This window comes from Hippopotamus amphibius, chromosome 1 (genome assembly GCF_030028045.1).
Source record: "Hippopotamus amphibius kiboko isolate mHipAmp2 chromosome 1, mHipAmp2.hap2, whole genome shotgun sequence".
Classification (NCBI taxonomy): Eukaryota; Metazoa; Chordata; class Mammalia; order Artiodactyla; family Hippopotamidae; genus Hippopotamus; species Hippopotamus amphibius.
Window position 1 is genome coordinate 153,123,581 of NC_080186.1, and position 25,254 is coordinate 153,148,834.

Consider the following 25,254-nt stretch of genomic DNA (forward strand, 5'->3'; position numbering starts at 1 on the left):
ATTGAAGAGGCTATCTTTTCTCCATGCATATTCTTGTCTCCTTTGTTGTAAATTAATTGACCATAGGAGCATGGGTTTATTTCTGGACTTTCTATCCTGTCCCATTGGTCTCTTTTTCTGTTTTTGTGGCAGTATCAACTTTTTTGATTACTGTAACTTTGTCAGTGAGTCTGATTCCTCCAGTTCTGTTTTTCTTTCTCAGATTGCTTTGGCTATTAAGGGTCTTTTGTGTTTCCATACAAATTAAAAAGTTTTTTTGTTCTAATTCTGTGAAAAATATCATTGGTAATTTAATGGGGATTGCATTGAATCTGTAGACTGCCTTGAGTAGTACAGTCATTTTGACAATATTGATCCTTCCAATCCAAGAACATGGCATATCTCTCCATCTGTTTGTGTAATCTTGGTCGTCAATGACGCTGTTAATCAGCGTCTTATAGTTTTCAGAGTACAGGTCTTTTGCCTCTTTAGGTAGATTTATTCCTAGGTATCCTATTTTTTTGATGTGAGGGTACATGGAATTGTTTCCTTAATTTCTCTTTCTGATCCTTTGTTGTTAGTGTATAGCAATGCAAGATATTTCTGTGTATTAATTTTGTATCCTGCAACTTGACTCAATTCATTGATGAGCTCTAGTAGTTTTCTGGTAGCATCTTTAGGTTTTCTGTGCATGGTATCATGTTATCTGCAAACAGTGATAGTTTTACTTCTTTTCCAGCTTGGGTTCCTTTTATTTCTTTCTTTTGTCTGTTTGCTGTGACTAGGCCTTCCAAAACTTTGTTAAATAAAAGTGGTGAGAGTGGACATCCTTGTCTTATTCCCGATCTTAGAGGATATGCTTTCAGTTTTTCACCATTGAAAATGATGTTAGCTGTGGGTTTATCATATATGGCTTTTATTATGTTGAGGTAGGTTCCCTCTGTGCCCACTTTCTGGAGAGTTCTTTTTTTATCATAAATGGATGTTGGATTTTGTCAAATGCTTTTCCTGCATCTATTGAGAAGATCATATGGTTTTTATTCTTCAGTTTGTTAATGTGGTATATTCATACTGATTGATTTGCATATATTGGAGAATCCTTGCATACTTGGGATATATCCCAGTTGATCATGATGTATGATCTTTTTAATGTATTGTTGGATTCAGTTTGCTAGTGTTTTGTTAAGGATTTTTGCGTCTGTGTTCATCAGCGATTTGTCTGTAATTATCTTTTTTCGTAGTATCTTTGTCTTATTCATTGCTTTTAGCTTGGTTTTTATCTTGGCAGTTCATTTGTCTAGTTTTGATTGATTCCTCTTTATAGTTTCTAGTTTCTTGTTACAGTGATCTGCATTTCTGTTGATAATCTTTCTTAATTCCTTTAGCATTTTTATTACCTCCGGTTTGAACTTAGGGTCTAGTAGACTGGAGAGGTCTGTTTTACTGTTTATTCTTTCAGGGGATATCTGTTGTTCTTTCAATTGGAGTAGTTCCTCTGCTTTTTCATTTTACTTAAATTTCTCTGTTTCTGTGAAATTAGGAAAAACAGTTATCTCTGTGGTCTTGAAGGGCTGTTTTTTGGGTCTTTTTGGCAGTGCTGTATGGCATTAGGATCCTAGTTCCCAACCAGGGGTCAAACCCACACACCCCCTGCAGTGGAAGTGCGGAGTCTTAACCACTTGACTGCCAGGGAAGTCCCACTGAAGGGCTGTTTTTAATGTATGAGTGTTCCTGTGTAGACTGTGTGAGTCTAATATTTTGGTTTGGATGCCAGCCACGTCTTCCCTCAGAGTGGAAATTATCCCTTTGATAGGGGATGTGATTGGTGGTGTAACCAGAGTCTGCACTGGAAGTTGGGCGGGGCCTCCTCTTTGCTCTGTGGCTGTCACAGCCCTGTCAGGGGTGGGGTCTGATCCCCCGTTGTTGGTGTAGGAGCCCTAAGGGTTGGGTTCAGTAAGGCTGTATTGCCCTTAAGTATGTGCTGTGTCCCTAAGGAGGTGAGTGCTGAAGCAAGTGAGGCCTGTGTGATCACAGAGAACCTCTGCACTGCCTGTGCAGGTGTCCTTCGTTTTGTCCAGAAGCAGTCCCAGGTTATGTCCCTTTTTCCATTGTGTTTGTCCAAGACCTAGTGTTAGGCAGGCATTGGGGGCGAGGGCATTGTAGTTGCCGAATCAAGGTGCTTGTGTTGCCACTTAGCACCTGGGCTACCTCTGTGATAGGGCTCTCCTAGGGCTTGTCTGCCCTAGATATGTCTCCAAGCTGTGGTGTGAGGTAGGCAGGACCAGAGTGTTCCTGCTAGGAAAGGAACCACTCTTCCCCAGGGGCTGTTGCAGGGAATGTGGGATTCTGTGATGCTGTGCCACCTGGTGTGCACAACAACATGGTCCATTGATGCTGGACCCATTCTTGGACCTGCTTCTGCTATGGAAGCCGTGATAATTGGCTCTGATGTTAGCCCCACCCCTGTCACGTGCATGCTCACAAAGTCCACCACCACTGCAGCTGCATCCCTCTGTGAGCATGCTGACAATGGGGCTCTTATGGTGGACTGTGGCGTGTGCTAACAGTGGTGGTCCAGACCACACTCTAGGCCATCTGGTTATCTCTGCACAGCTAGATTGAGTCCTCTCCCAGGGTCCATCTCCTGAAGGCCGAGTCTCAGTGCCTAGCTGCTGTGTCTACCAGCAGCCCCGCCTGGATGGCATTTTGGGTTGAGAAGTGTGACGATGTGGCAGCCATCAACCACTGGCCTCTCTGCCCTGATTGTTAGCAAGCCAGCACGTGCACACTCCTCGCGAGCAGGGACTAGGCCCCTTTAGCTCCCTATCTGTCCTTGTGGACATCCCAGCTGGCAATGGAGGTTCCCAGGGTGAGTGAACCTTTCCTCTTTCATAACTCCCTCTGAGGGGTGCCAGTCCCTTTCTGATGCCTTATTTTTCTTTTTTGTCCTACCTGGTTACATGAGGATCTTTCTTGAAGCTTTGGTTGTGTAAGTGATCTTCTGCCAGTTTTCAATCGGTTTTCTGTGAGAATTCTTCCACATTTAGATGTATTTTTGATGTATGTGTGGGGGGAGGTGAGCTCCAAGTCCTTCTACTCTTGATTTCCCGCCTCTTGTGTTTGTCAGTAACTGCAACACTGAATCAGATGAGGTCAGATGCAGAGCTTGGGTGGTCTCTGGCTTACTGAGCATGCGGACTCTGACGCTCACCAGGCTCCCCCACCTCCAGGTTCACCTCGTGGACGTTCCTGACTCACCTGGGTCTTATTTTTTGATCATAGAAGCTTGTTTGTTATTGGAACATCCTCTTCCATCCTGCAGGACCCTGAATTCTGCAGGAAACAATTTGGGTAATGCTTACCTGGTCAGAGAAACTGAGGATACTCTCTGAAAGTTTTATTTTGAAAAAATATGCATGGTTCAGCCTCTCCCCATGTCACTCATTTCCACTCACACTAGAAACAACAGAAAGACACAAGTCTGGGTTGAAATTATGTGCGTTTATGGGAAAAAAATATCCAACAACAATAACAAAAGCCTTTCAATCTCGCCAAGTTCTCAACCAGTGATAATGAGGCAGTTTCAATGATTGTGTCTGGCTGGGGACATTTCTAAAGGGGTCAGGACAGTTGAAAGACATTGGCCAAAAAAGAGAAGATGCAGAGAGGGTTGACATTTTAAATGAGAGCATATTAGACCTCCCTCATGGCCCCTCATCCTATCACCCTTTCAAGTTACAGTCTCCTCCCAGTTTACTAAGATCCTTCCCGAACTTCGCTCAAATGCAGTTTTTTCTAGAAAGCTTTTCTTGGTCTGCTCCAGCTGCATTTGCCTTCTTAGTAATGTCACACTTTCTCATGCAGTCTCCTGTCACTTTCTGCCTCACATCCATCATGTTTGAGTACATGCCTTACGATACCCATTGTTAGTAGGCATGCCCCTGAGATCGGGCCCCATGTTGATCATCCCAGTATTCCTATCTCCCTCCCCCATTCAGTGCTCAGTATACAGCAGGTGCTCAGTATACAGCAGGTGCTCAGCATCAGAAGGTGTTCAGTGAGGGTTTGTTGAGTTGAAGTCAGTTCTACATTTGCCACAACACATAACCTGTTGAGAGTCATAATTGTCATTTCCATTTCTTCATCTTCCTCCACGACCTCAGTGGTCTGACTCAAGGCATCTCCAGGAAGGAATAGACCCCATCAGACATCACCAACTCATGGTTGCAGGTTTGGGGTGGGGAGGAGAGAAGGTTAAGCTTTCACCCCTGTTCCAAAAGGCAAGGAGGCAGGAAAGGCAGCCACTGGGGAAATCAGGATGACCATGAGCGATATTGGCCAATGCTCCATTTGGAATCTCATAAGCAGTCATTCTTCAAAAGTCTCCCCCATGAACCATGGCTAACTTTGCGCTGTGAGCTGAGGACTGGTAGGGGTCTGGTTGGGTTGCTCTGCCAGCCCAGGGACCAGAAGACACAGGCCAAGAAACTTTCTTTAGGACATGGCCCCTTTGGGGATGTATGTGTTAGAGGCTGTCTGTCTAGCTGTTCGGTGGGAGCTGTGATGGGAATGTTAGCCCTGTGGTGAGTTGTCAGGCACATAGATTGTAGTAAGGCTGGAAAATACAGGCTGCAGTAATGGGCCTCTCCTCCAAAGGGGGAAGGGTCAGGAGGTTCTGGGAGCAGTGCGGGAGGGTCCCAAGAGGTCCTGCAGCCCCAGTGCTAACGGGTGCCCAGCTCTGCCTCCTGCTCCCAGTTCCCACTCCCTCCCTCTGGTTCTCCACGTAGGGGCCAGGCACGGGGCCATTGGAAGTAATGGTGCAGGGAAGGGAAGTGCTTTTTCTTTTCCTACCATGAGTCATAGATTTTGCTTAGAGAGAGGTGAGGATCAAGAAGGATTGAAGGAGGATTGAATAGGTGAGGAGAGGCCAAGGCCCTATCCATTTCTGTTTACTTCTGTAACGAGTAGACATGGAACCCACATTTCTAGCTGCATCACCCCCAGAGAGCACTGAGGTTCTACTGGGGGTGATGAGAAAATTCTTCAGGGCTCTCAAAGGTGCTCAGTGACTTGGGGAGAATGCTGTGCCTCCTCCCATGAGAGGGCCCCTCTGGGGCCAATAAGGTGTGAAAACTGCATGGTCAGCATCCTCCCTGGAGTTTGGGGAAAACAGCCGAGAAGCAGAGAGAAGAGAGACTCCTTCAGGTACCTCCTTCAGGAAAGAGGGTGGACCTTGGGGGACTCAATTCAGGACAGATGTTTCAGTATAAAAAGGCTCCCCAGTAAAAGGATGGGAGTCCCTGCAAATCCCTTCCCAAATCCCATTGCACTTAGAAAAGAGAAAGTAAGGAGCATAAAAATATCTTGATGATGTGGGCTTGCCTGACGGTAACAGAAAAGCAAGTCTCATGGCAGGCAGTGTGTCCCATTACACAAGAGAGGATTATACCGAGCTTCAGTATAGAGATTTTACATATATCTTTATATAAATGCATATATATTTATAGAGCTTCTGCCTAGAACAGCCGGGCTTGCTTCTTCAGTTCATTCCTCTTCCAGAGGGCCAGCCGGTCAAACTCAGAGATAGTCATGCCGAAGACTTGGTAGAACTCTTCCTGGGACAGGTGGCGCTGAAAGGAGGTGGGAGGAGACAGAGAGGGAACAGATTGAGGATGTGAGGTGCAGGCTGGGGTCAGGTGGAGGCAGGAGTGGTTCCTGTACGTTTTCTCTGGGTGCACTGTGCCTGGCACAGTGTCTGACCCATGGAAGGTCAGAAACACATGGCACTTAAAGTGTGGCAAAAAGTGAACAACTGGTGCATTTAGGTGAAGGGTAGACGGATACTCATGTTACAATTCTTGTAACTTTTCTAGGTCTGAAATTTTATTTTTCAAAATAAAATTTACAATTTTGTTTAATGAGAGAAATAGGTGGCATATATCCTGCCTGAAAACTTAACTGCATTCACTTGTAGTTAAGTTGGTAGCAATTATATTAGCTAATCGAGTAATGAAGGAGATTGAATGAGAATTATGTATACAGCCACGTAACAGCCAATTCTCTGGCCTATTGTCACTATGAATTTCCACAACTTTAGGTAAAAGTAACTTTGATACTTTTGTTGGACATCTATCATGGCTGCCGGTGACTCTGAGTTGATTTTGTTAGTACTTAGTATTTAACACTACCACCAAGTCCTTGCATTACGTTTGTATTATGCTCAATAGTTCATAAATGTACATTCACCCTCATTTTTCTCCTTTAATTCTTCTGACCTGGTTTTCTTCTGAAAACCAGAAATTATTTCTACCCAACTGAAAGATGAGAAAAGCAAAAGTCAGAGAATTAAAATGACTTGCCCAAGCGGGAGAGAGTGAGGGAAGGAGGCTAGGTAAGCAGCAGAGCTGAGACCAAAGTCCAGGGCTTCTGATTTCAAATACAGTGTACTCTCACTGCCTCTCTTGGTCGATCCCATTAAGAATGTCATAAATGTGTCTTTTTTTATGAAAAGAGAGAAAATAGCACAATGCCCACCCATGCCCATCACCCAGATTCAGAGAGTTTTACCACATTTGCTTCATCTGTTTCCTTTGCTGAAATGTCATTAAAACAAACCCTAGACACTGTCAGTTCACGCCTACATACAGCAGTTTGCATCTCAAAACATGCTGGGTATTTTCTTATATAACCACAACAGCATGAGCAAGAAAAAAATGACAACAATTCCACAGAATTACCTAATACCTGTCTACAATAAAATTCCCCTAATTGTCTCAAAAGTGTCTTTTAATAGCTGGTTTGTTTGAATAAGGATTCAGACAGCATCCACACATTACATTTGGTTGTTAGACTCCTTCAGACTCCACCAGTCTAGACAGTGCCCCTTTTCTTTTTTCATGTTATTGACTCGCCCAAATCTGTTTTACTTTCACTCGAGTTTTGAAAAATATGTGAATATGAGAGCATACTCTGCTCCTACCATAGTAAAGACTGATGTGAACTGAAATTTAGTCTCTCTCTCTCTCTCTTTTTTTTTTTTTTTTTTTTTTGTTAGAGAGTGATGGTTACTACTGATTCTCTAGCTGGCTTTCTCTGCTATGTTCAAGAATCTTTTCTTTCTTCCTTTTTTTTTTTAAACAAGACTCAATATAAAGGAATGGCAGACTAAACTACTCAAGCAAACACTGTAGGGCACACTGAAGGAGTCTGAGGCTTTTCTTCTCTCCTCCTTTTAAGGGCCACCTGGAGCTTCCTTTCTCCTCTGAGTTCTCAGAGCACATAACAGTGGCCCTGTCCATTTGACATTCACTGCAGACTTTAAAGCACAAAGATTAAGTGCATGGGCTTTAGAGTCAGGCAGACATGAGTGTGTGACCCTGGACATGGTACTTAACCTCACTGAGCCTCAATGTCCTCTACTTAGAGTAGCAGCATCCCAGTACCTACCTCATGGATATTGTAAGAGTGACTGAGATGATGTGGGTCATATGCTTGGCAGAGTGGCTGGCACTCAATCACTGGCACTCTCATTAGTGCAGTGATCGCTTCTTGTGTCTGTCACGTAGCATGGCCTGGTCTCTGTTTCCTTTGATTTCATCTCTTCCTCATCCTCTCTCCTGGGCTCACGTGGCCCCAGCCACACTCACCTCCTGCCGGCCTCCAGCACACCAGGCTCACTCCTGTGTCAGGGCCTTGGCAGTGGCTGTTCCCTTAGTCCAGAATGCTCTTCCTTCCTATATAAGCACAGCTAACTCCCTCACCTACTCCAAGTCTTTGCTCAAATGTCATGTTTTCAATGAGATCTACCCTGACCACCCTATTTAAAACTGCAACTCACCCCTCCAACTCCCAGTCCCCCTCACACTTCTCTCCTCTTACCCTTTGCCTCAGCCCCATTACCTCCCAATATATTATATCATTTCTTTATTAATTGTGTCATTTACTGTCTGTCTTCTTACATGAGAACACAAGCTCCAAGAGAGCAGGGGTCCTTGTTTTGTTCACGGATATATTGCAAGTACCTAGAATAGTACCTGGTATATATAATAGGTTTCAATAAATATTTATTGAATGAACAAGTATCTATACTCTGAGTTCCTTGAGGACAGAGTCAGGGGTTTCTTCACTGCCCTGCTTGAACTGCTGCAGAGGGCTAAGGCAGTGTCTCTAGCCCAGTAGTTTCAATTCAGGCCCTATATTAGACATCCCTGGGCCTCTGAAAAATAACTGATGGCTGAACTCCTTCCCTGGATTGTTATTTAATTGGACTCGGGTGGGGCCCTATATTGGTATTTTAAAAAAGCTCCATAAGTGATTCTGATGTTTAAAGAAGGTAGCGTTTTCCTGGTCTGAGCTTCTGGTTGTCCTGGAGGATGTAGAAGAGCAGTTGGTCCTCCAGGACGAACCAGGTTTGTGAATGTTTCCATCCCTAAATGCTGGCTCCGCTGAGCTGCCGTGGGAGCTGTCCCCTTCAGCACCGGCAGGCACTCACTGCTAGACAATGAAAGGAAGCCCTTGTTATGCATGTGGGGAGAATCATCTGCTTCCTTCCCTGCTACCCCAGCATGCTAGAGCTACCAGGACTCACAGAGCTTCCTGGCCACTTACACCCACCTCCTATGGCTCCACCCCTCTACTGTGGGCAAATTCCTCAGCCTTCAGGTCAGGGGAGGTCCCAAGCAGTGTTGAGCCTGCATTTAATTCTACGGACATCTCCTGACACCTCCCCATAGTCCAGGCCCTGTGGTAGATGACAGACAATGTGTCAGGCTGAGGAAATGGATGGCTTGATGATCTGTTACAAATGAGAAAGACAGGTATTGGATCTGGACACAGGGCTGAGGGAGGCTGGAAGATAAGGTGAGCAGCACATCCTGAGGAAGGCTTAGGGGAGGCTTTGGGCCCAGGCATCACCAGAAGGGGGCTCAGTGTGTGAGGAAACTGGTGAGATGGAAAGGGTGTTGCAGGGAGAGGCACTGAGATGGAAAGGCAGTTCCAGTACTCCTGGAACCAGTGTAACCAGGTACCGGAACTCCAAGTGGACTGGATGGCTCCAGAGCCCAATGCCACGCTTAGGCCATGTCTGTGCCTTGTTTATGCTGTTGCCACAGCTCATGATGCTCTCTTCTCTCTCCTTCCATCTAAACCTGCTCACCTCCAAAGTCCATCCAAATCCTTCCTTCCCCTGGAAGCCTGTGTCAACCCACCCAGCCTTAGTGATCTTCTCTGAGTAACAGTAATGAAACACTCATGGAGAACTTTCTGCTCAGTACACTGCCAAACTCTGTGTCAAGGTCTCTGTGAGTATTGTCTCATGTATGTCATTTGGTAGCTTGAGGGAAGCATGACAATCATCCCATTTTAAAGAGGAGAAAACTAAGGTTTAGAGAGGTTGCCATGTGGCTAAGCTGTCCACTTAGGGATGACAGCATCAGGGTTGGAACCTAGGGAGTCTTGCTTGAGACTTGCTTATATGTTTACCCTCTGCACAGAGCTGTCCCCCATCCTTCCCTGTTGCAGGCACTGGTCTCCTATACAATCCTGCATAACACCAGTGCTGTGTTTCTTCTTATCAGACAGACTTCAGGGCCTTGGAGGGCAGGAACCAAATCTAGCTCTCCTCTTATGTCTGCAGAAGCATCATCCCCAGCTGGAAACATGCTGCAGCTGTGCACCACAGATGCTAACTGAATTGAGGAGGCCACACAGAACAGCAAGGAATAGTCTTGAGCCAAGGAAACCAGGTTGGAGTCTCTGCTTTTTCAACCAGCTGTGTGACCTTTACACCACTCATTCTGCCTGCCCCTCCCAAGCTGGGTTAGACCAGGCAATTTCTGGAATCATACCAAACCCAAAGGCTCCTGCTAAGTTTTCTATACGTACCTCTAAGCGTGTCCGGTCCACATCCTTGGGCAGTCGGTTTCTCCCTCTTGTGGTCACCAGGAGCAGTTCATAAGGGTAGATCTAAGGAAAGAGGATGGGGGTGTTGCAGGTTGGGTGAGGTTGGTGGGCTTGTCCCTTCAGACGTATTTTGTGTCTAGCTGGGCTCCCTCCTCTATCCAAAAAGAGCCAGAAATTGTCCTCTTTGGGGTTTCCTGGCAGCCTCAAGGCACCTTCTCCCAAAAGGCAGGGTCCCAGAGTCCTCGAATACTGCCAGGGATGAGCTTGGTGGCATTTGGCCTTAATGTGAGCACAAGAGCTCCCGAATGGAAACATCTCGTATCTGTGATCGGCAAGCCTCCAGAAAGTCTGTGAGGCGCAGGGGAACTGTCTCGTTTCAGAAGGCAAGAGACGTAGGGCAGGATTCAGGGAAAGTGGGCCAAGGAGGGACTGGAAATGCTAGTCTTGAGAGGACCCTTGGGGTTATTTATCAATGGTCCCTTCCCTGAATAGACAGTGCTGTCATCTTCCTGCTGGTCCCCAGTGTAGCAACTTGCAGGGTCCCAGAGATCCCCAGGGTCTATGTATCTTTACCTTGTACTCTGTAGAGAGAAAAGAGACACACAAAGTAGAAACCATCATTCTTTGCTTTGCATCACTACACTGGCCTCTGTCATAGAGACCCTTTCCTTATTGAATTCATCCAAAATCAAGGCTGGTTTGAACACAATGGAGAAAGGGATTGAGCTGATCCAGAGATAGGTTTTTTTTTGGGAAAAAGCACTTTTGAGATATTTAGAACAGAAATAAGAAGAGTCTGGCACCATGAAGCACATGGGTGAGATCCTTTATCTTCTGGCGGGAATCCTCAAGGGTTTGATATGGGCCCACCTTCCTGCCTGAGCCTGCTTGTAGGAGCTGGAAGAGGCTGGCGGGAGAGCATCGCTGGCAGAGAGTGTGAGGCTCATGAAATTTTTTCTGGGAACAATGTGCATTTGGCTCTGAGTATTTCCCTGCACCTGGGGCTGGCAGGCAACTCTAGCTCAGCAGTACTGGGAAAACAGCAAGCACTCTGTGATGGCTCTGGAAATCCAGATGGGACAGATGGCCTGGAGATCACCCAAAGCTAGGGGCTTGAGAAGATGAGGGAAAAGCAGGGGAAAAGAGAGGGAAAGGGAAGTGAAAGGGAACTTGGGGTTTGGACAGAGCCCAGCATGGGGCCAGAATCGTTTGTCAAACGGGCAGTTATAAGTAGTGCATTATAATGAGGTCCCTATGAAGTCCTAAGAGAGGCCTGCACTCACCTCGCATGCCCCAGTTGACGGCATTCATGCTGTCGTAATGGAATAGGTCTGCACTGGGTGTCTGCAGGGGAGACAGAACCAGGGCCCTAATGACATCTCTGTCTGGCTTCATCTCCACACTTAATCCATCCCAGCCATGTGTCCTCCCCACCCCAGGGCTCTGACACTGTGTTTCCCTCTATTTGGGTGGCTCTTGCTGGTCTTAGAGAGGTGAGATCCTTTGTGCACTCAGGACTTTGTTTAAATTCATCCCTCTCTGACCTCTCTCTACCTCCTTGCTTTGTCTTCCATCCAAGTACCTATGATTGCTGACTTCAAGTCACACATGTGCTTATTGGTTGTGTGTCTCCCCAGCTAGAATGTGAGCTCCACAGGAGCAGCAAATTTATTCACTGCAGGACCCCCAGCACCTAGAACAATGCCTGTCACTTAGTAGGTGCTCAGTAAATAAATGTCTATCTCAGTGTCTCTGCCCTTTCCCCCATCACTTGTCTAGTCACAGAGCCTCTCCTTTTGCCAACAAGACATATTTTTCATTCCCTTTCAGCCCTTAAATCAACTCACAGCTTCCATTAAGGTTTTATGCCATAGGACACCTAAGAGCTCAGAAGGCTCCAAGCCAAAGCAGGTGAGTGGAACCCAGCAGTCAGGTGTGGGCTGTGGGGGCAGCTGGCCCAGGCTCGAATCCTGGCTCAGCACTTATTAGGAATGAGAGCTCAAGCAGGACACTACACCTCTCTGTACCTCCATTTCTTCATCCACAAAATAGGGTTATTAAAAATAGTAACTACCTTGCAGGGTTATGAGTGAGTGTTTATAAAGTGCTCAGCATGGAGTAATTGTGCCATAAATACTAGGTGCTCCCAGACCCTCCCATGGGGACTCTTTTGTTAATGCATCTCTAGCCCCAAGGCCTCTGTCCAGGTTTCACCCATAAGTCATCACCCATGAGCTAATGCAGGAATTGTGAACCTCTTGGGAATAATGTCCCCAACACAGCCTCTCTTACCCTGTGCAGCCCGTTTCTTCTGTAGGCAGGCAAGGAGGCAGATTTGGAGATGAGGGGGTCTGAAAAGAAGGAGCCAAGACAATTACCAGGAGCCCCAAGCCAGGGTTTCCTCTCCCTGAGGTCATCTGGCTGCAAATGGCCAATGTTACTCCCCAACCTCATGAGAAGGGGGATAGACAGGGGCCACTGGCTTCTTCCACTGCTCTCCAGGCTTACAGCTAACCGTCTTAGGGGTGCCTCACCCTGGCAGCATTCTAGGTCCACCTGAAGTACCCACTCACAGAGTCTTCTGGCTTTAACCTGCACACATCTATCCTCTTATGATGGACCCGTGTGTCCTGGCCACAGAGTGGCTCTGGATAAAGGTCCTGGAACTGGAGTCGAGCTCAGAACTCAGAGAGACAGGTTCCCACGTGGGTGGAAAAGGTGTGTGCTTTTTCTCTCTGGGAGCCATTAGGCATGGCAACACTGGTTCCAGAACCAAAGATTAAGGCCCACTATCTGACAAACACATGGGATGGACTATTTCAGATGACTGTGCTGGAACATCCACATTGTATGGTCATCACAGCTAAGGGGGACCTGCAGTGGACTCAGCTCTGGCTCTTACAGAACATGCTGGGCTGAAGGTAGGGCGGGCAGAACATACCGCTGTCAGCCAGGTAGTGGGTCCGAGGGGCTGCAAGAGAGAGAAGCCGGAGATCAGTGTTCATGGAGACACAGAAATGGCTCCCATACCCAGGCCACCCTGGTCGGTGGGGAGGACGGGCCTCCTCCAGTACCTCCTTTCCCACTGGGCAGTTTCTAATTGTTGCTTCTGCACCCCATCTTCCCTTCCCGACACAGCTTGTAGCCCGGCACCTGGCACATTGCAGGTGCTCTGTGATATTTATTGCACAAATGCCATTGAATGGAGCTGAATTTTTAGCAGCATTGGTGCAATGTACAGAGCCCAGAGCCAGGGGTTCAGAAGAGTGCCCCTCAGGGAAACAGTTCATCAATTCATCCTGGTTCTGCCGTTAATAGATACCCAACTTCAGGTAAGTAATTCAGGTAAGTAAGTCATGCTTTGTTTTCTTATCTGTAAAATGGGGAGGGATCGTGTCTCCTTCTGTGAAGACTATAGGACACAGTACAGTAAGGTGCTTAGCACGGTGCCTGACAGGTACAAACCCTCAATAAAACTGGCTTTATCATCACCACCACCACCACCACCACTGTCATCTTCAACCCCACCTAGAGTCAAGGTGTAGTACAGCAAAGGGGAAAAGCTTATGGCCTTAAGGTTATTCTATGTTGGGTCTGATCTTGGTTCAGTCACTTACTGGCTTTCTGACTTTGGGTAAGAGGCTTAACCTCAGGTCTCTCATCTATAAAGTGGGTGATAATAATCCCTCTACATTGTGGGTCTTTGTGAGGACCAAGGGTGATAATATATCTATAAATGCCTAGCACACAGGATTATAATAAATGGTACTTTTTATTATCCATCAAGTATTGACCTGAGGTAGGATTTCCTGGCAAGACTGAATCCTATAGGGGTAAGAGAGGAGGTCGGCAGAGTATGTGTGGGTCTAAGCAGGGAGGAGCTTACAGTGAGAGACTCTTAGGGCAAAGTGCTTGAACCAAGCCTCTGCTTATATACCTCCAGTGATGGGAGACTCACTACCTCAAGAGGTAGCCCCTTTTATCTTCAGACTATTAGAAGAGTTCTTTCCTTACATGGAACCTGACAGGAAGTCACAGTTTCAGATGACCCAAAGAAGCAGAAGTGACTGCTCAGGACAGAGCATGGTCTTATTTAGTCTGTATCCTAGACCCTGGAGAGAGGCCATAGGAGGTTAGATTCACTTATGGAAGAATTGCTGGGGAAGAAAGTGTCCCCACCCTGGCAGGCTCCAGGACAGTGCTTACAGCCATTTAGGGACATATCATAGCCAGCTGTGTGCAGGGCCTCTCGGCTGCTGGTGGAGCTTCGGGGTGGGGTCCAGGGATCCGCATAGGAACTGGACCGAGCCTTCATCTCTTCCTTCAGAATTAGTCGGCCAATTCCACTCTGGAGCTGGGGTTGGGGGAGGAGCAAGATGAAGTTAGAAAGGAAGCAAAGAACACTGAGATGGAACAGGCTTGGGAAAGGCTGGGGGACCAGACTCTCTATAGTGAACCTCTGACATTTTTTGCCTTCCCAGTGTCCCTTTTTCCTTGCAGTACCCATATTTTCCTTTGGGGGACATCATTTCTCATCCACGAATAGTCTTGTGGTCAGGCTGGGGCTCTGGTGGTGGGCACCAGAGAAATCAGGCCTGGCTAATGATAGCATTAACCCTGGCCACAGTGATTGGTTCAACAATGGGCAGATGGCTCTAGCCAGACCAGTGAGAGCCTTCCTGGGACTCTTCTTGGAGTTGCTGGCACCCATTTTTTAAAAAAAGACATTTTTTATTGGGGTGAACTTCACATAAAATTAACCATTTTAAAATGAACAAACAATACAGTGGCATTTATGATGTTGTACAACCATGACCTCTACCTAGTTCCAAAACATTTTTATCACTCCAAAAGAAGACCTTCTACCCATTAAATGATCACTCCCTTTTTCCCTTTCCTTCCAGGCCCTGATAATCACCAGTTTGTGTTCTGTCTCTATGGATTGACCTCTTCTGGATATTTCATATGGATGGAATCATACATGTGGACTTTTGTGTCTGGCTTCTTTCACTAAGTGTAATGTTTTCAAGGTTCATACACATTGTAGTGTGTATCAGCACTTCATTCCTTTTTATAATCGAATAATATTCTGTCATATGGATATGCCACATTTTGTTTATTCATTTGTGCATTGATGGACATTTGGGCTGCTTTGGGCTATTGTGAGTAGTACTGCTGTGAACCTGCATGTACATGTATTTGTTTTAGCACCAATTTTCAGTTCTTCTGGGTATATACCTAGGAGTGGAATTGATGGGTCTGTGAACAAAGAATGTCACCTGCCATATCAGTAAACAAAGGACGTTGCAGCCATTGAGCCATCAACCTCTGTAGCCACCCACAACGGTGCACCTTGAGGGGATTCAGGATGGAGTAAAACAGGATACTGGCCCTAGATAGTTAAGGTGTACATCAAAGGAATGATTTCAGTCAACCCAGACCCTTGCATCTTCCCATACACAGAAAAGCACTAAATTCACTAACTTGAGATGTCTGTTTTTTCATTCATTAGAATCTTTTGATGTTTGACTGTGTTTTGTTTTGTTTGTTAGTTTTGCAAAACTCATTTACATCCTGGTTCTACCTTTACCTTTTCAGAACTATCCCTCAGAGCTGAGAGGTTGTTTCCTGGGCTTAGGTCCTTAGTATGTCTGCTGAATAAAACATAATTCACAACTTTTAGGTTTTGTATTTTTTTTTCAGTCAACAGTTTTTGCAGCCACAAAGGGACCCAGAGCAGACTTTTCTCCCTTGCCTAAACTCTACAAGGATCCAGAGCCTAGGTACCAGCAGAGGAGTCTTGGGCCCATCTGCCTCCTCAGAAAGTCCAGATGAATTTGGGTGAGTCTCTCCTGATTCTCAGATCTCCTGTTATTGGGTGATGAGCCTAAGTTTATTCAGTGGTGTTAAACTCCTCACTTTGAAGAGTAGTAGGTTATCCTTGAAACTTAGTTTCAAGAAGAGGTACCTGGATTATCCCCATTTGAAAGATACTGGGAAGATTTTTTGCTTATTTAGATACTGAGCAGGTTATCCTCAGTTGAAAGACTGGGGAGACTTTGCTCAGTTGAAAGACAATGAGTAAGGTTGGATTGGGTAATTAGATGGAAGACTGGCCTGTCATTTTTTCCTACTTGGCTACTTTAATAGAGTTTGTCAAAATAAAAGTGAAAATATCTCATGAGAGCTTTTAGTTCCAAAACAAGGAACATCATCTCCCGGCTGGCAATGGCTTTCTCAGGCAACTGAGAAACTTGCGGGAGTGGTAGAGGCAAGTCCTCATATTGTGCAGCTATCCCTATAGGGAAAGCCATTCTTTTTAATTAAAAACTTTCCTGCCAGGGACATGCATAAGAGCTGGCCACTCCATAATCTGAGCATCCACGGTGGTCTTAGGCTACCAAAGGGAGAAACCAAGACACGTAAGAGGGTTAAAATGACTCTAGAGTAAAACCTAGAAGAATTAAGCTCACAAACAGCATATGGCTCACCACATGATCATCACTAATGATTTTATCATGACAAACTGACCTTGGAATGGGGAACAAGGCTTTCAAAAACAAAAAGGAAAAAGGAACAAAAGATTGCCAGGCTCTAACTAACACCCCAGCCAGATTTATGTATGTACAAAACTTATACTTACAAGTACTTAATTGGGAATTAAAGGAAATCTCACCCTGAAAATGACTAAGATGGGACTCTTTTCTTTTTTTAAAATATTTATTTATTTGGCTGCACCGGATCTTAGTTGCAGCATGCTAGATCTTTGTTGTGGCATGTGAGACTGTTTAGTTTGCAGCAGGCGATCTCTTCATTGCAGCACGTGGGATCTAGTTTCCTGACCAGGGATTGAACCTGAGCCCCTACATTGGGAGTGTGGAGTCTTAGCCACTGTCCCACCAAGGAAGTCCCTAAGATGGGGCTCTTCTGTTGCATAGGTAGTTAGGTTAGAGAAAGCTGGCTTAATAAAAAATCTTTCCAGAATTCTGACCTTAAAGAAACAAAAGCCCTTCTAGGGGGAACTTGCATTTCTCTCCCTGTGTCTTTGAGATGTAAATGTTCTGCCTGATTTTCTTAGGCATTCTGTGTGTATGTATCTGTGTCTGGAGTACCTGGTCTTTGGCATCTGGAAGGTACACATATGGTGTACATTTGGCAGCAAGTCCAATAGACTGGGATTCTGAGCAGTCTTTTGTCTGACTGTGCCACTCAGGGGCTTTTGCCATCTTAACCTTCATTGCATCAGTTCATGTGATGAAGGCCTTTACTTTCTTAAACTATTTGGGAGTAAACTTTCTAGATTTTGTGAGGGTTACATCTTCAAACTGTTGTGGGGACTCCTGTGGTGTCTTACTGGTTTGCATCACTATTAAGATAAATCTTGTTAATGGCCATATGAAGGATCCTTTAAATTGGAGAAACTTCTAAATTGGTTAATTTTAAAACAGCTGTTTTATTGGTACTTATAAGAAAAAAAAATAGAAGGTAGGAAAAAAATACGTGGTTAATCTGAGAACTCCCTTAAATATGACATTGAATCTGATGTGGAATGTCATCATGATATATTGTTGAATGAAAAAAGCAGACTGAGAACAGTGTTTCCAAATTTTGTGAGCATTCTGTGGTTGGTTTATTATCGACTGTCCCGTATGATGGGTTGAGACTTTTGGCACTATTTTCTAAGTGCGTGGCCTTCTTGTGTCCTGTCTGAAGTTGCTTTTGTTTTAGGCATTGATCTCTGCCATTCAGCTATGGACAGGAGTGCAGAAAAGATTTAACACAGCAGGTCCGAGACTGCCATCTTCAAAAAGTCCTGTTTGCAAGTCCTGTTGACTCTTGGATAGCATTTGAGAATTTGGATTTTAGAAGAGTCCCCACCATTTTGAAAACTGGTAAGAATGGCCCACCATGCTTTAACTCTTCATACAAACAATGTGTTTTATGATGAATACCTGCTTTCCTTCTGGGAGTCTGGAATTTTGTTACCTGTCAGGTAGAGGCTGCCTTGATGAGCCCCCAATAAAATCCCTGGTCACTGAGTTTCTGATGAGCTTCCCTGGTTGACAACATTTGACACATGCTGTCACAACTCATTGCTAGGGGAATTAAATGCATCCTGTGTGACTCCACTGGGAGAGAACTCTTAATTGAAAACAACAACAAAAAAACTGGTTTGGGAAGCCTTATTTGTGATTTCTGCTTCCCCTCAATGTGTCTTATAGATGCTAATAAAAACATTAGGATAATTAATGTTAATTAGGTTAACAGGGAAGTAAGAAAAAATGAAGAGAAAGTTTAGAGACTTCTTCCCAAAAAGGTAGAAATTTTAAAGGGATTTATCCTAAAAGGATAAAGAAATCTTTAGATGGTTATTCATAAGATAAATAAAACAGATGTTAGTGGGATTAAAGCAAAGATTTGATACATCACCTAAGGTTGGATGGAACAAAGGGGCCCCCTATAGGTCTCCAACAAGTCTGCTTTATTTACCCCATTAAAAAATATATACGTATATTTAAATAGCTAGAAGAAAATTACACTGAGATACCTGACCAACAATTACTTAGGGCGACAGTTAGGCCAGTTAATTAAAAGATTGACAAAAGGGCCTGAGTCCCTTGGCTTAACCCCTCACCGGGGACCCCAGAGCCTTTTATAAAAAATAGATAAAATAGGGGATAAAAAGAAAGGAAAGCTTCTAGGGCTCCTTGTAAGACCAAGGCTTGGATGATTGGTTCCTAATGGAAGCTAAAGTTAAGGTATAAAAGTTGATAGAAGTGAGATAAAAGTTTGTAAAAATTGGTATATTTAAGTGGGCTTAAAATAAGATGTTTATTTCTCTTTTGTTTAATTATATTGTGTGATATACGTGTTTCACTGGGGAATGGTTCATAAGACAGGGCACATGAATCTGCCCCTCAGTATTATTAAACATACTAAAGGAAACCAGTAGGGTTACCCGAGTGCATATAATATAATGTAAAAACTGGGAGCAATATTCAGGGGCTAATAATAATGTGGCCTGTTCTTTCTCTTTGGGTGTAAAATACCTTTCTTGGTAGGTTCCAGTCTTTTTTGTCGATGGTTGTTCAGCAATTAGTAGTGATTTTGGTATTTTTGTGAGATGAGGTGAGCTCAAGTCCTTTTACTCCATCCTCTTGTCTGGAATTGAGGCCTTTTTAGTTTGGAGGCTTGCTGCCTCTTTCCTTAGCTTGTGCTGGCAGCTATTCCTTTAAAATGGAGTGTGCAGGTATGGCGGCCCGTGCACATTCTGGGTATGGCAGGGGCAGCAATCTGTGCCCTCTTGCAGGTCTCCCAGTGGCGGCAGTGGCCCAGGTGACCCCGGGACAGTAGGGGCAGCGATTGTTGCCTGCTCCTGTCTCTTAGCAGCAGTGATGGCCCATGCACTTCCAGGACAGCAGGGACAGTGATTGGTGCCTTTTCCCTGCCTGTGCGACTCTCTGGATGGTGGGGGTGCAACTGGCGCCTGCTCCTGGGTCTCTTTGCATTAGTGGTGGCCTGTGCACTCCTAGGACAGCAGGGACAGCGATGGGAGCTTGCTCATGGCCCATGCATGCTCCCCGGATGTTGGGTGCGGGAATTGGTACCTGCTCTCAGGTCTTTTAGTGGTGACAGCAGCTTGCACACTCCCAAGGTAGCAGGGACAGTGCTTGGTGGCTGCTCGTGGGTCTCTTAGTGGTGGCAGCCGCCCATGCCTGCCTCTGGAGCCCACTGTGGCAGTGGTGGCTTGTGCCCACCCTTGGAGCTCATGTAGTGGTGTCCTGTTGCCTGAGAGTGTGTGTGCAGGGAACAAAGCTCCTATGGCAGTCCCACCCTTGTTCTCATGTACCCCCAAACAGTGGCACCTTGTCTCTCTGGTGGGCCCAAGCTTCTTCTGAATGTACCCTCAGTTGCCATACTCCAGCCTCTTTAGGCTGTCTCTGCATAGCCAGTCCTGGGCCTTTCCCTGGGTTTTACCTCTAAAGCCCCAGCTTCAGCACCCAGCCCCCACCCACATGGGCAGAGGAGGGTCTAAGGCACAGGGTGGCAGTGCTGACTGTCTGTGCAGGTCACTCTCCATTTTGCCTTCAGCAGACTGGTTGCTGCACTTGCCTCCGAGGCTCTAAGCTCCCCCTCTGTCCAGGCTGATCTCCCCACCAGCGAGGGAACTTCCCAGGGTGTGGGAACCTTTCCTCTTTCACAGCTCCCTCCCTGGGGTGCAGGTCCTGTCCTGATTCCTTTCTTTCTTTTTCTTTTGTCCTGATTACATGGAGGTTTTCTTGCCCTTTTGGAAACCTGAGGTCTTCTGTCAGTGTTTAGATATTCTGTGCAAATAGCTCCACTCGTAGATGTGTTTTTGATGTATTTGTGGGAGGAGGTGAGCTCCACATCCTGCTCCTCTGCCATCTTGATTCCTCAGCCCTTGCTAAATTAATTTAAATAATGCGAATCCACTGACTATACAGGTAACTTCAAATAAGATAAAATACTCAAAACATTAATTTGCTAAACAGGTCTAAATTTACCTACTTTTGTGTCCTTACAAGAAGGAAACTAAAGATGTTTGGGTTTATTAGATACATCTCTTGTACCAAATTGAGGAAAGAAATTATGCTATGAGAAGATGTATGTTTCTGGAGGTTAAGGGATATACCAATCAGGAAATGCTGGTATGACAAACAGTTCACAATTACTTGCTGCTTGTCAGTTTTCACTAGAGATTAAGGTTTTTAAGGGTTAAAATTATAATATGTAATTAAAGCTACTAAAGATAATAAGGGAACCATTTCAGTATGCAAGGAAAGTAGGGTGTGTTTTTTTAGCAAAAGAAGCTGTGAAGAATGGAAATACATTTGTTAAGGGGAAAGAATGATTTTGTCCTAGAGGTGGTTGTTTGTGGATGGAATAATAAGGGACAAACTAACAAGAATACAGAAAGTTGTGGAAGGTTTGTAAAAAGGGAGCCCTGAAAAGGAATTTTGTACATGGTTAGGCTGGGGTTAGGTTAAATTTAATTTAATTAGGTAAGTAGATATTACTATTAAAAGTAGGCTGGTGCAAGACTGGATTTGGTTCCTCTCTCTGTTAAGAGAACAAAGTTATCTTGGAATATTGCTTTTGAAAACAGATTGTATGAGATTCTTTTTGTATGAGATTCTTTTTCTGTAAGTGATCTGTATTTGTTTTTTAATATTTGCTTAACTAAAGTGACAAAAGAAGTATTGTTTCACAGTGACCTATGATCCTATTTGACCAAGGGCTTTGAAGCCTTTTTGATATTTTTGACAAACTTCCCAAATAACAAATTCTAAATGGAGTTCTTTTGACTTTCAGCTAACTCTGGGATGCTTCAAAGAAACCCTGAGACATGTCAGAGAGAAATGTTAAACTAATTAGGCTTATTTGGTATGTTAAATTACTTGAGAAGCACTGTCAAGTGATTAGAGATAAACCTTCTTAGGTTATGTCATATGGGTAAATGTCATTAAATTTTGGAACATCTATATTATATGGAATTCCTAAAAATGATATGTCCTGGTATAAGGCTATCAGTCATAATTCTAGTTGTTATCTTAAGATGTTGTATGTCACAGAAGTATCCAAGTTTCTTGTCAATTACATTTTAATCAATCAGATCTTAACCATGCCATTTTGTCTTGTTATTAGACAATCATTGTTTTACTCTGAAGCTTTTATATATGAAAATCTTAAGATTCATAAAAAGGATTTTTGATAAATACAAGTTTCTGATAACTTTTAGATCTTACTCCTGAACTGGGTAAGAAATTAAAAAACACTAATGGAAAACCTGACAACTCCATCTAGATCAACAGGAATTAATTATATGGGACTGAATGAATTGATGAATATGATTTATAATTTTATGACTTTTTTCTGAAATATGCTAGTTTTTAATCTCTGTTTTCCAGAAAACCTTTCCTCTTACACTAACTATGACCTACAACAAGTTAAGTATACTTTTGTAAATGAAGATGAAACATTTCTCTTTTTCTCCCTACCTGATCCCTCTAGAATTTTGGCTTCTCTGGTTGGCTCCCCTATGGACCTGATGGCTTAGTTTGACCAGATTGCAACTAGTTATACTAATTACTGTTTTAGTTTGTTCTCTCTTGTTGTTTTCAAATTATTTATGCCTTGTGCCTCTTTCTGCTGCACTATCAGTTTATCAATGTTACTAGCTGTATTGCTTATATCCTGTCTGTTTTATGAGATTGTTATCTCTTACATTACCAATGTGTAATCAAGCCTCTAACAAAAGTAATGATGTCTCAAGGCAGTTGATCATATACATAACTCTACACAGAATAACTGTAAGAGTGAAATTCTAGATATGGGAAGAAGCAACAAGGGAAAACATTTCCTGGATCATAACAGAGTAGTAAGACAGGTGATACAGAGAATTTTAGATCATCAACAGGGCGTGATCCAAAAAAAAAAAATCAGCACATTAAGTGGCCTATCAACAGAATCTTCACCTGAACTAGGGATGAGCCTTCCCAGCCCTGAGGGACAAAATTGGCCATGAAATGCCTTCCATGTTGGTCAGATTTATAGCCAGGAGGAGGCACTATGAGCAAAGAATGTCACCTGCCATATCTGTAAACAAAGGATGTTGCAGCCATTGAGCAATCAACCTCTGCAGCCACCCCCAACAGTGCACCCTGAGGGGATTCAGGATGGAGAAAAACAGGATAGTGGCCCTAGATAGTTAAGGTGCACATCAAAGGAATGATTTCAGGGAAGTCCTTGCATCTTCCCATACATAGAAAAGCACTAAAGTCACTAACTTGAGATGTCTCTTTTTTCATTCATTAGCAGCAATCTTGTGATGTTCAACTTCTTGTTTTTTTGGGTTTTTTTTTTTTGCAAAAACTCCTATATATCCTGGCTCCTCCCTTACCTCTTTGGAACACTCTCTCAGAGCTATGAGAGGCTGTCTCCCGGGCTTAGGTCCTCAGTATGTCTGCTGAATAAAATATAATTCTCAACTTTTAGGTTATGCATTTGTTTTTTTGTTTGTTTTTTGTTTGTTTGCTTTCAGTCGACAGTTTCAGTGGTAATTCTATGTGGTAACTTTTTTGAGGGACCACAAACCCTTCCTCAGCAGCTATGTCACCTTCCATTCCCACCAGAGATGCACAAGTCACTGGCACCCACCGACCACAACATGAGAAGAACCTGCTTGAGCATGAGACCAGCACAGAGGCAAGCCAGCACAGAGCAGAGAGAGAGAGAATTGCCAAGGTTTGCATTTCTTTTTTCTATCATAAGTGAGTTTGAATTTGGTTTCCATCCCTCACAAATGAAAAAATCCCAGTAACATACCATCTAAGCATCTCATTCAGTGGTGTGGGCTGCTTACCTTGTGCATGCTGCGGTCAAAATCCTCCTCCTCTCCCCCGGATGAGAACCTTCTGGCTCGGGGCACTGCCAAAAGACAGCTAGGATCAGCTCCTGCCCATGCTCCCCACTCAGTCTGCTCGGGGGAGAGGGCGTGGGGGGGCAGTACAGCCTTGACAGGCAGGGGTTTCCTCTTGGCTCCTCCACTTGCTAGCTGAGTGACCCTGCACAAATGCACTTTGGTGAATTGCCTCCACTGTGGGCCTCCCTATGTTGAGGTGCCCAGCATCCCTTCCCATTCTTGGGTTGGAAAGTGCAGGTGAAGTTGACTGCCCAAACAGAGCCAATAAACCTCAATGTTGAGACTTTTCCTGCTGCTGGTGGGAGAGAAAAGTCTTCTTTCTGGCAAGGGTAGGAGGTAAGCATGGACCTGCCAGAACTCATCTTGCCATGATGAGGGCAGAGTCAGCCTGAGACTGGAGACACCCAACCCAGAGGACAGGTCAAGTCCTGATGATGTTCATCTACCTCTGCATCCAGCTAGGCCTCAGAAACTGTCAGTTGCATGACCCAGAAAATCCCTGTTTTGGCATAAGCCATTTGGAGATAGTTTTTCACGCTCTCTCTCTCTTTTTTCCTTTTGTGATTGAAATAGTCTCATCTAAGATTCCCCCTCTCCCTGCCATGCCTGTAGGGTCTGGTCTCTCTTGCCTGTGCAGCCTCTGAACACTATCTCCCGTGGGCACTGATCACTGTCCACTTAAGGTTATAGCTGTGCTTGTATCTTATCCCCTTTCTAAATGGAGAATTCTTTGAGGGTGGGTCAGGGTCATCTCTCAGCTCCCATGAAGCTTTGTTCAACGTGGACATTCATTACTAAAGGTACATGTTGAATCAAAGTGGCACTTACTGACAACTCTTCCCCATACTTAAACAGTCTGGGATCTCTGATTAGGTGGGATGTTACCTTGAGGACCATTTAAGACCCCTTGTCAGGGTGCCTATGAGAGCCTTCCATCTCCCAACATCCTCTCTTTTCCATTCTCAAAACCATTTTCCACCTAGAGCAAACGTGGTCTCTTAAAAACACAAATCGGATCATGTTACCACTGTCAACAACTTCTGACTATTTTGGATAAAGACCAAAATCCTAACCTTAACCCACAAGGCCCGGTGGGACCTGGCCTCTCATCCCCCACGCCTTCCCTTCTCTCTCTGAGCTCAAGGTTAAGCTGACAGCGTTTCTTTTGCTCCAGTGGAGCCTGCCCTCCCATCTTGGGTCTTTGCAGGTATGTTTCTACACTCTGCTGCCTTACCTGCTCCTCACCTTTCCTGTGGCAGCAGAGGCTCTGCATCTGAAAAGCTTTTGTCATCTTCCAGACTGGACAGCATGCCCCTAACCATCAGCTCTTCTACCTCCTGTACCTCACCTGCTGTACATCACCTCCCTCTCCAGTTGGGACCTATGTCTCATACACAAGGGCAAGGTCTAGTTTGCTTCCTAGTGTCTCCCTAGGGCCCATGGCTGCCCTTAGTACCTGTTTGCTGAATGATTAAATGATTATTGTGTGAAAGAGTGAGTGACTGTCCTGGCCCTTTGTGTCCCTGGCGTAGGTGACAGGACTCTGGTCCTGGCTCCCCTGTTGGGGGTGATACCTTTAGGGGACCCATGGTAGGTCCAGTACTCAGACTCCGCAGCATAGTAGGGGTCTGGCGAGTAGGCTGGACTATACTTGGAGGCCTGGCTGATGTCTTCACTTGTTTTGCTCTTGGTTGCTGTCGACAAATCACCTGCAAAGGACCCAAAGAGAGAGCTTCAGGGAGGCAGAAGCTGGGGAGTGACGCCACATCCAGGCCAGGGCCTGGGACACAGAGCATTGGAGCTGGAAGAGCACTGAGGCCAAGCCTCTCATTTTACGGTTGGGAATCTGAACCCCTGAGAGGGGAAGGGGCTTGCTCAGACCACACAGCAAGTTAGACCAGAACTGGATCAGACCCCAGCTTAGGGCTCCT

General features: G+C 44.9%; 1 protein-coding gene and 1 long non-coding RNA gene across 9 annotated transcripts in view; one reads left to right on the forward strand and one right to left on the reverse strand.

Moving 5' to 3' along the window:
* LOC130851369 (uncharacterized) overlaps window positions 1-25,254 on the forward strand; it is a 158,605-nt gene that overhangs the window by 101,094 nt on the left and 32,257 nt on the right. For 3 of the 6 annotated variants that reach the window (XR_009053183.1, XR_009053180.1, XR_009053184.1), the window contains exons 5-10: window positions 9,614-9,722; window positions 11,710-11,790; window positions 13,018-13,211; window positions 14,784-15,720; window positions 17,608-17,771; window positions 22,943-23,145. This is a non-coding gene — a long non-coding RNA (uncharacterized LOC130851369). Of the gene's footprint in view, window positions 1-9,613; window positions 9,723-11,709; window positions 11,791-13,017; window positions 13,212-14,783; window positions 15,721-17,607; window positions 17,772-21,213; window positions 21,523-22,942; window positions 23,146-25,254 lie in introns of those variants that run through there. The other 3 variants (XR_009053181.1, XR_009053182.1, XR_009053185.1) reach the window with 3 other exon arrangements.
* The window catches only part of ABLIM3 (actin binding LIM protein family member 3), a 127,130-nt gene continuing 105,342 nt past the window's right edge, over window positions 3,467-25,254 (reverse strand). For 2 of the 3 annotated variants that reach the window (XR_009053170.1, XR_009053169.1), the window contains 8 exons: window positions 24,898-25,032; window positions 23,264-23,328; window positions 14,086-14,233; window positions 12,821-12,850; window positions 12,172-12,230; window positions 11,163-11,223; window positions 9,862-10,460; window positions 5,474-5,609 (listed from right to left, as the gene is read on the reverse strand). Coding sequence is in view for 1 of the 3 variants with exons in the window: in XM_057731471.1 (XP_057587454.1) it covers window positions 5,496-5,609; window positions 9,862-9,942; window positions 10,453-10,460; window positions 11,163-11,223; window positions 12,172-12,230; window positions 12,821-12,850; window positions 14,086-14,233; window positions 23,264-23,328; window positions 24,898-25,032 (701 nt within the window). In the remaining 2 variants the exon portion in view is untranslated. Of the gene's footprint in view, window positions 5,610-9,861; window positions 10,461-11,162; window positions 11,224-12,171; window positions 12,231-12,820; window positions 12,851-14,085; window positions 14,234-23,263; window positions 23,329-24,897; window positions 25,033-25,254 lie in introns of all 3 variants that reach the window. The other variant, XM_057731471.1, reaches the window with a different exon arrangement.